The sequence below is a fragment of a genome, unplaced genomic scaffold, assembly GCF_019419815.1.
Source record: "Pyrus x bretschneideri cultivar Hongxiangsu unplaced genomic scaffold, Pyrus_bretschneideri_v1 Contig64, whole genome shotgun sequence".
NCBI lineage: Eukaryota > Viridiplantae > Streptophyta > Magnoliopsida > Rosales > Rosaceae > Pyrus > Pyrus x bretschneideri.
The window spans coordinates 1,959,711-1,969,408 of record NW_025999803.1 but is presented as its reverse complement, the minus strand read 5'-3'; the positions used below and the strand labels follow the sequence as shown (position 1 = coordinate 1,969,408).

The following is a 9,698-nucleotide window of genomic DNA, read 5'->3' as shown; positions in this document are numbered from 1 at the left end:
TACTTATCCTTGTTGAGATATTTGACACGTCATAATTGTGAGACTGCTATTTTCTTTATGATTTTGAGTTATAGTCACGCCTGTTACTTTCTAGGAAATTATATAGATGTTACAACGAGGGGTTACTACCTTTGGTAATTGAAATTGGTTTGAAAAGTTTTGATTCACTCACTCACATTTTATATATTATCACACTTTATGGTTTTGTCACCTTCCAGGTGTCGGCCAGCACAGCTCGATTCGAGGTCCTAGTGGACATTCCGAGTCGAGGTGTGTCAGTTTGGTATCAGAGCATAAGTTGGGTAGTATTGTGTTCATCACACGCGTGATGTGAGCATTCTTGGTTTTTGTGTCTAATGTTCGAGTCTTGCCACCTCGTCAAATACGGAAAAATATGTTAGCTTTCTTCAATTTTGGGCAGTTTTGTGGTCTTGACGACATTTTAGAAAATCATTTTGGTGTTTGTCCTTAGAATTAAAACGAAGTTATTCCTTGTGAAAGAAATGTGTAGATTTGAGGCAAGTTGATGGCCTAAGTTAATGTATTGATAATCGTGTATCATCGGAGATTTTACCAACCAATTCCATCATCATTCTTCCGTTGTTAGAATTGATTCTTTTGAGATTAGAAATCTCAGCTAGTTTTGATTTCTTGGTAGTATTGTTAGAATATCACCTAATAGAATTCTTGCAAAGTCTACTTTAGTTAAGACTGTAGAAGTGTCTCATGCGGTAATGTGGTGCTAAAGTGGTAACACTCGGCGGAAGAATATGCTGAGAAAGTACTTTTGGTCCCTGGTAGTTTGATATTTTGTGATGTTACTTTCAATCATCAAGAAATCTTGTTAGATTATTCTTAAATTTTACCTCTCTATTTTTGACTTGGGACAACGTCGGAATTGTTTAGTTTTTTTTTTTTTTTATCATAATTCATCACTTTTGAAATTGTTCGACTTTTTGTTATTAGTCTACATCAGCTATGTTCGTACCCTCAACTTCACTCCTGGTATTAAAGGTAATTGGGTTGATTTAGAGTCACCAGTCTGTTTCCCATATAATTTCGGATAGGGACAAACTGTCCAGGAGGACCACTTAGAGATGGAAATTGTACATTTAATTCAGATGTCTTCTACTCTAGATTTCATGAATTTGTTTTGACCCTCAAATTCTTCAGTGTTCTTTTAACCTTCTCGACATGGTTTCTCGCTCAGTTAGTAAACCAAATTAAATATAAATAAGTTTATTTATTTATTTAATATTTGTGTGTTTATATTCCAAGCCCAATTTAAGTTTAGACCCAAGTTTTAAGCTTTTGTTTTAGGGGTGTGATATCCACACACCCCATTTTACTTCTCAGACACCTTTTTAATTTTCGACCGTCAGATCAAATGAATTAAAGAAGATCAACGGATAGAAATTATCAAGGGGTGTGTGAGAAGTAAAATAGGATGTGTAGATAGCACACCCCTTGTTTTAGGCCAACCATTAACCCATAATCCAAGTCATTTTTCTTCTCCCCACCCAACCCTCTTCTTTCTTCCATTTTTTTCTCCCCTTCCGACCCGTTGCTTTCTTCCTTTTATTTTTTTCTCCCCACCTGACCCTCCCCTGCATCTTCTTTCTCTTTGTTTCTTCTTGCATCTTCTTTCTCTTTCTCTTTTTTCCTTCCTTTACTTTCTTTGAAATGAAAAAACTGTAAGCAAAGTTCTAGAGCATAAACCAATTTTCAAATTAAAAAAAAAAAATTAGGTTTTACCAAAAAACAGAACCGAGCCGAAAAAAAACAGAACCGAATAAAAACCAAAAAAAAAAATTTGAACCGAACCGAACCAAAATTTTGGTTTGGTTTCGGTTTTGGCCAAAAACCAAACCCACCCCTACCTGTAACCGTTTCCACGGAAAAACCACCTCAATATCTTCTTTTTTTGTCAAACAACATATTTAGTTAAATTTGATGTTAGATTAGTCAACAACGGAGTTTAAACCCTTGTCGTCATGTAAATGCTCAACTTCTTTGTACTATTGTGGTAAGAGGCCACTTGCGAGGAACCACCTCAATATCGACACCAAAAGACAGATGTCGTAGCTACTCTTAGACTCGACATTGAGGTTGAAATTACCTATTTTGAAACCCGTCCACCTTCGACTTTTGGTGCAGTGCTCATCTTGCTGGTTATTTTTGCTTTCATCCCAACCCTAAATCCTAGACCGAAAGAATTTTCCGGTAACCTGAACCGGCTATGGCAATGTATGGCTGGGGAATAGTACGCCCCAAGATTGGGAAGGGGGAAAGGAATAGAAATATGAATGGATGGGGAATCCTCCTATGTGCTTGACAAACGCAAAAGTACCAGTGGGAAAGTATGGAAGCCCCGAGCATATGCAACCGTATCAACCTTTTGAAGATAGTTTAGCATCATCTCACCGACGAGTTCAGAAGATAGACTGGTGAATCAGCCAACCCCTCTACCTACTGATGAGTCCGTGATCAAATGCCCCTTTCCTATGTCATCAATCAACGAATCTGAGTAACTGATCTCAACATACTTTTTTTTCTCCGCATGCACATTCAATGTTTATTTTTAATTGTTAGATTGAATAAAGCAAAAACATGAATCAGACATCTAATTGTTATTTCTAATAGGTAGATTCATTTGAGTAAAGAAAATCGACGAACAAAAATAAACGGGTGAGTAAAAAGAGAAAGAGGGGTATTCTACAAATTCATTTTCCGACACTGATGCTAACGATTAATACATTGGGGAGGAAACCCAAAAAAAAAAAAAAAAAACAACAGATCGCCCACTGAGGCTCGAACCCACGGCAACAAGGTAATAAACGTTGCGCTCAGAGCTGGACGAGCTTGTACCTAATGTCGTACATTCATTTAATTTTTCTATAAATGACACGGTCATGTTGCAAAATCCCTGGGTTCTTAGTCTGGCGCCAAAATGTAACGGCTTTCTCGATCAGTGTTGCTGTTGTTAATCCGTTGCAAATCCCTTTTCACTCTTTATAACTACCAACTACTCTCTCTCCATTTTCCCAAACAGCTACCAAGAAACCTAAGAATTGTAGAAATCCCAAGACCCAATTTCTCCGCCGCCCACCATGAACCACAACCACCACCCCCGGCAGATTGCATCGAACAACCCAGAACGGGATTTTTCTCTCCCGCCGTCTGCGTCCACCGCCGACAACGCATTTAAGATCTCTGTACCTGCCCTCTCCCTGTGGCGGTTCTTTGCCCAACATGACTACTCCCTACTCTCCTGACCGCTACCACTTTTCCAAGAGTCAGTCCCATTCCCCGGCACGGGTCCTGCCTCCTCTTCCTCCACCGCACACTCTCCGCCGCTCCGTCTCGGATCTCAACCACTCTCCGGCCAAGACCTCGTCCCGCTCCTCCACCTCCTCCCAAGACTTCCACTTCTCCACCGACTTGGACACCCCCGATTCTAAGGTAATACCAAATAATTTATCCTCCAACTTTTTGAAAACCCATTTGATTCCCTCGTTTTGGATTGATGAAGGGTGTGGTTATATATCTGCTTTTGGATTGTTTGAAATGGGAAAATTGTTAATTTGTTTCGAAAAACCAATTAACAATTTTCCCATTTCAAACAATCCAAAAGCAGATATATAACCACACCCTTCATCAATCCAAAACGAGGGAATCAAATGGGTTTTCAAAAAGTTGGAGGATAAATTATTTGGTATTACCTTAGAATCGGGGGTGTCCAAGTCGGTGGAGAAGTGCAAAATCATTCCAGGGGCTGAGCGGGATGAACCACCACCAAGATTCTTCTCTCCCGCCGTCTGCGTCCACCGCCGACAACCTATTTGAGATCTCTGTAACTGCCTCTCCCTGTGGCGGTTCTTTGCCCAACATGACTACTCCCTACTCTCCTGACCGCTACCACTTTTCCAAGAGTCAGTCCCATTCCCCGGCACGGGTCCTGCCTCCTCTTCCTCCACCGCACACTCTCCGCCGCTCCGTCTCGGATCTCAACCACTCTCCGGCCAAGACCTCGTCCCGCTCCTCCACCTCCTTCCAAGACTTCCACTTCTCCACCGACTTGGACACCCCCGATTCTAAGGTAATACCAAATAATTTATCCTCCAACTTTTCGAAAACCCATTTGTTTCCCTCGTTTTCGATTGATGAAAGATGTGGTTACATCTCTGCTTTTGGATTGTTTGAAATGGGAAAATTGTTAATTTGCATGAAGTTTGATTCTTTCTCCCTGTTTCGATTGTTTTTGAAATTGGTTTTTGGGCAAAATCATTCCAGGGGCTGAGCAGGATGAAGGACCGCTTGAGAGAGACTTGCAAGATCCCTCCTCTCTGCCGCACGGTCTCGGATGTCTACGCCTGTGCAAACTCTGAAGAAGAGTCTGCTTTCCCTGAAACTGTCTACCGCAAGATCCCTCCTCTCCGCCGCTGCTTCTCGGAACCGTACAAGCTTCCGTCCGCCACGACTGACCAGCCATTTGGTTCAACGCCCAACCCGAATCGCTTCCAGCCAGCACCGGTTGTCCCTGTCAGAGCAGCACCGGTTGTCCCTGCCACAGCCACTGCAGACCCTACATTTCTGCTGTCCCTTATGGCCTTGTACATGGCATTAAGCATCTATCCACAGAACATGACGAGGCTTGTTTTGTATGCGACTGTGGCTGACGTATGTTCGGGAATTTTAATTTGTATGGGAATGGAGGCTACGTTTTATGTCTTAATAAACTGGGTGGCTGACAAACCGTACCCGCTTCTTTCATGGCTGGCCTTGATAGGCGGAAAGATCCTATTTTGGATTTCAGAGTACAGAAACCTACCATTCGTAGTTTATGTTCCAGTTGTTATGGTCATGAATACTTTCCTACTGGCATCGTTGGTAGCAAAAATAACCTGGAACGTCGGCTGGGGCGTTGCTTATCAATTTGTGCTGGATAATCTCGGTATTGTGAAGCTGCTGCTCTGAGTGTGGAGAAGGAGGACTGCTTGGTCATTCACTTTAGGTGTCACCGTGATAAAGCCTGATTGGTGTCAGTTTTACAAATCATCTGGTTTTTACTTTTACTGCTGTTCATTGTAATGAAGTAGAATATGTGGAATATTGTGATAAAGAAGGATGACTGATTGGTGTTACTTCAGGACTGCTTGGTCATTCACTTCAGGTGTCACTGTGACAAAGCCTATCAGTTCGTTCTCAGTGGAGGCGACTGCTACTACAAGCTCATGTAGATATCCATCTCTATTATCCAACCCACTGGAAAATACTGAGCACTCTAAATTCTCGGGTTTGGATTTTTCATACATTTTCATGATACTTAACTCAGTCACACTGATCTACTTCTTAGGTTGTTTAAATCTTCGGCTTAGATCGTACCCTTTTCATAGATTCATTTTGGATGAAGTACTCAGTGCCCTGATTGGTGTCAGTTTTACAAATCATCTGGTTTTTCCTTTTACTTCTTCTTTGCATTGTAATGAAGTAGAATATGTGGAATATTGCATGAATCGCGAAGGCGAAAAGATATATGGAATGTACTTTGTTGCAATTCTTGTTCGGAAGCAAATGAACAAAATTTCCTGATTCTCTTGTGAATGAATACATAAACCTTATTCTTCAAAGTTCATGAAATTTTGCATCGGTAACAGTTTCTTGCTGAATTCAGTCACTTGTGCATCTCCCAATCCTTCGATTGCATCTGGTCATTCGATTGTTTAGAATTCTGCATGCATACTAAGATTGTCATAGCTGCTTTTTTGTTAAGCTCATAAGCATATAACATAAGTTGAATGAAATCACACGGAAAACAAGTTGTTCCTTGTTCTGTGAGTAGAAGTTGTCAAATGATTTTTTATTTTATTTTATTTTTTTTGTTTCTTGTTTTTGTATGTGAGCTTTTATGCTCGTTCTATTAATATGTGGTGGAAAAGACGGCTCCAAATTAATCGTTGTGAAAAAAGCAACGGAGATATCTCCCTATAAAAATTAGTCCTCTGTCACATACACACATATTTTGGGGGAAGGATTTGTGGTGCCCTATGGTTGAGTGTCCTGCACACTTTGAGTGCTTGCTATTGTAATTTGTGGTGCCATATGTCTCTGCTAACTCATAACTGCACAGATACCTTAGTGACTAGGACGTTACTGATTGTGCAATGATAGGGAGAACTGGAAAACTGATATAGTATTTTAACTTCTCTCTGGATTCGGATAGGATGGTATGAATTTCAGTTATAATAACGAATTTCAATCTCAGCAATCTCATTCTTAAGTTGTTTTATTCCTCGTCTTACATCGTATCCTTTTTGACATAAAACTCAGCCACACCGATCTATTTCTTTTCATGATACTAAACTCAGCCACACCGACCTAATTCTTAGGTTGTTAAAATATTCGGCTTAGATAGTACCCTTTTCATAGTTTCTTTTTGGATGAATACTCATGGCACTGATTGGTGCGAATTGTACAAATCATCTGGTTTAACTAGATTAGACAATTATTTGGATGCACCCTTATTTTTCCTTTCACTTCTCGTTTTCATTGTAATAAAGTGGAATATGTGGAATAATGCATGAATTGCAAAGGCGAAAAGATATATGGAATATACTTTGTTGCACTTCTTGTTTGGAAGCAAATGAATAAATTTTCCCCATTCTTTTGAATGAATATATACATGGTCCTAATTCTTCTGATGTCATGAAATTTTGCATGTCAGTAACATTTTCTTGCTGATTTCAGTCACTTGTGCCCCTCCCAATCCTTCAATTGCATCTAGACATTGGATTGTTTAAGTGATGGGTAAATAAGGAATTGGGGTTGAAAGGTGGTCGCTGGCGACGACGGCGTGAGTGGTGTTTGTCTGGGTTGGCTTGGCTGAGTGGGGTGGGTTTGTATTTGTTTTTGTTTTTGTTTAATCAGTATTTTAAATTACTTTTAAAAATTGAAAAAGTATTTAATAAAGAAGTTAACTATGATTAGGGAATGAGACAGATGGCAGACATATAAGTGTATGGTGAGCATACACCAATGTTAATGTGGGTGAGCAAAAATGCACCCATACATCAGATGCACATACCTTTTCGTGTTATGAATTTGGATTTGATTTGTTTAATTTAGTGATAATCCCATAAAGTCAGTGAGAGGCAAACTTAGAAAATCGATAATGGTCTTGCTACACTTAATTATTCTTGAGTCAAGGTTACTCAAAAATTGTTTTATGTTTACTAGTAACGATGTTAAAGTTGGTACTTATGTGATCCAATAAGTTAGCTTTTATTGGTGAGTTAAATGGCAAAGTAACAATCACACTAGAAAATAAAGTTACAAAAGAATGTGAGGTATGTTTGTCTGGTAAAAGTTCGATCCGTTTCAGTAAAATGTTTATGTTTCATATTTGTTTTCTCATTTTGCTTCACATGACGTGAAATTGAAGCCTTCAATAAGAATAAATTTCTTTTACATATTTATAAATAAATAAATTTTAAATTTGTTACCTGCAAGATTAAAAATAAAACATTTCATTTCTAATTTTGAAAGAGTATCATTGAAGAAAGAAAAACTTTTACACATCCCATAGTGCATATGTGAGTAGGATTCTCTCGCCTCCTATTACCATCCCCTCCTCTCACACTCTTCTTTTTGTCATATTCTCTATATAAAAAATTCAAAACAAGATATAGACGTGGCGTAATCGTAACCGTTTAAATAGAAGGGGATGGAAGGAGAGAGAGATTAGGAAGGGAGAGAAACCTCTCTTTTGCATATGCTGCCAAATAAAATGCACCTGATTAGGAACCCCATGCGCTTGTTCCTCTAGTTGACCTTACACACGGATCTTGCCGACGTCGTGAAGTATACGATCCAACACCTCATCTGCAGTTCCAAATCCCAATCAATGCTTTAGACTCAGATCCGCTGCGTTTGGGACATAAATTGACTCCAAACAAGGAACCAGATTCCTTCCGGATCCATATATACTGAGCATGTTGAGCAGGCGATCAGGACCGTTGAAATTTGATACAACGGTTACAATTATTATAACTTTTAAAGGTCCCCTTGCTTGTAGCCATTGGATTAAATTTTAACGGCCCCATCGCATGTTCAGCAAGCGCAATTTTATTGGATGTGGAAGGGATTCGGTTCCTCCAAACAAATCTCCATGTGAGACCCACCCCACCCTCACCAATCCCATCTTCATCCCTGTTTCATTGGACTCACTCAGCGTTTATAAGCGCGTGTGCAGTTGAACATCCATCCCTGTATTAGAGAAACACTTGCATAAAATCAGAACGTTAAAATAGTAGTATTTTAATCATACTCTACAATGTCAGGATTTACTTTTCTATATAGGCTTGTATGGTTGTTATAAGATATTGTCATTTAGCGACTCATTTTTATGTATATCATTCTCTTTAAAACAAATGTTCAATAAAGAAGCCTACGTCCAACCATACCCTTAGCACTTATCAATCAACACAAAATTAGGCATACTTTTATTAAGGATGAATCTCGGAGTTCGATTCTCATTACTCCCTCGCCCTAAATATAGATATGTCATTGATAATATTTTGGTTCAAGAGCTGCAACTAAAGAGGGCAAGGAAGTGTCGGGAGGAAATCAAATCACTAACTTGTCAAACACATAATTACCAAAGATATTTGCAGCTGTTAGTTCTAGGGCTGGGCACCAAATTTGAAGGAACCGGTTTGGAATCGATTAAAAATGAAACGAGGCAAGCCGAGTCGGGTTTTGAGATTTCTAAATTTGAAACTGGACCTTACCCAGCCTGTATGAAACGGGCCAATTCGGGCCTAGTCCACGGGTCCAATTATAATATTTTTTTTTTTTTTTTTTTGTCGGCATAGGTGGGATGACCTCGTTGAGGTCGTCTTCCTCATCATAGTTTTGTTTGCAGGAAGGATATGCTCTGCCGCATATGAGCTCATTTGCTGACCAGTATATGCTACTAGATCTCCAACTTGCCTGCCTATTTAGTCTTATTCCCATAGCTGTCACGACTCCACAAACCTTCCTGCAATCAGTTTTGATTTCATTTAAAAATAAATAGGGCAAATCCATTTCTACTATTCAAGAAAGTGATGGGGTGATGTTGGTAGCGATGACGGTGCTGTCATCGAGGAATTGAGATGAGTGGTGCTGTCGAGGAATCGAGATGGTTGGTGCCGTCGATGATGATGATGATTGGTTAACCAGAGATCTAGATGCCGATGATGGGGTGGTGGTGGTCGTTGCGGCGGAGATGGGGTGACGATAACGGATCGATGGTCTAAGTTTCGATGATGTCGTATAGGGAGACAGAGGATTGGGATAGATGAGTGTAGTGTGGGACTCGGGAAGGGAGGGACTGAGGGACTAGGTTAGAGAGAAACAATCTCATCCTAACAATTGATATTGGATAATTGTTAATCATTCAATCTTATTGATTACATTTTAAATTGGCCGGTCCGGGGGCCCCCCCCTCCCCCCAAAAAAACAAAAAATTAATGCCCCGCCCCACCCCAAACCTTGATTACCCGTCCCAATCCACGGGTTCTCTACCCGTTTGCCCACCCCTAGTTAGTTCTTTCTCGGGACAAACGTAAGAATAGCTGAATAAACAAAAGAGGGACGCCGTTAAAAAAAAAAAAAAAAAAAAAAAAAAAAAAACCAAGAAAAAGATTAAAAGGAGA

The 9,698-nt window shown here is 39.8% G+C and overlaps 1 protein-coding gene across 1 annotated transcript; it reads left to right on the top strand.

Annotated features, from left to right (window-relative positions):
• Window positions 1-2,899: 2,899 nt before the first annotated feature.
• Window positions 2,900-5,608, top strand: LOC125472087. The gene is made up of 3 exons (XM_048573147.1): window positions 2,900-3,462; window positions 3,773-4,099; window positions 4,294-5,608. The coding sequence occupies exons 1-3, from the start codon at window positions 3,253-3,255 to the stop codon at window positions 4,975-4,977; spliced, it is 1,221 nt and encodes a 406-aa protein (XP_048429104.1). The 5' UTR covers window positions 2,900-3,252; the 3' UTR covers window positions 4,978-5,608.
• The last annotated feature ends 4,090 nt before the right edge of the window (window positions 5,609-9,698 follow it).

Excerpts from the sequence above, each read along its gene's own strand:
- LOC125472087 (XM_048573147.1), top strand. The coding sequence starts at position 3,253 with ATGACTACTCCCTACTCTCCTGACCGCTACCACTTTTCCAAGAGTCAG. Across the intron at positions 3,463-3,772 it reads TGGACACCCCCGATTCTAAG|GGGCTGAGCGGGATGAACCA; the intron begins GTAATACCAAAT and ends AAATCATTCCAG. Across the intron at positions 4,100-4,293 it reads TGGACACCCCCGATTCTAAG|GGGCTGAGCAGGATGAAGGA; the intron begins GTAATACCAAAT and ends AAATCATTCCAG.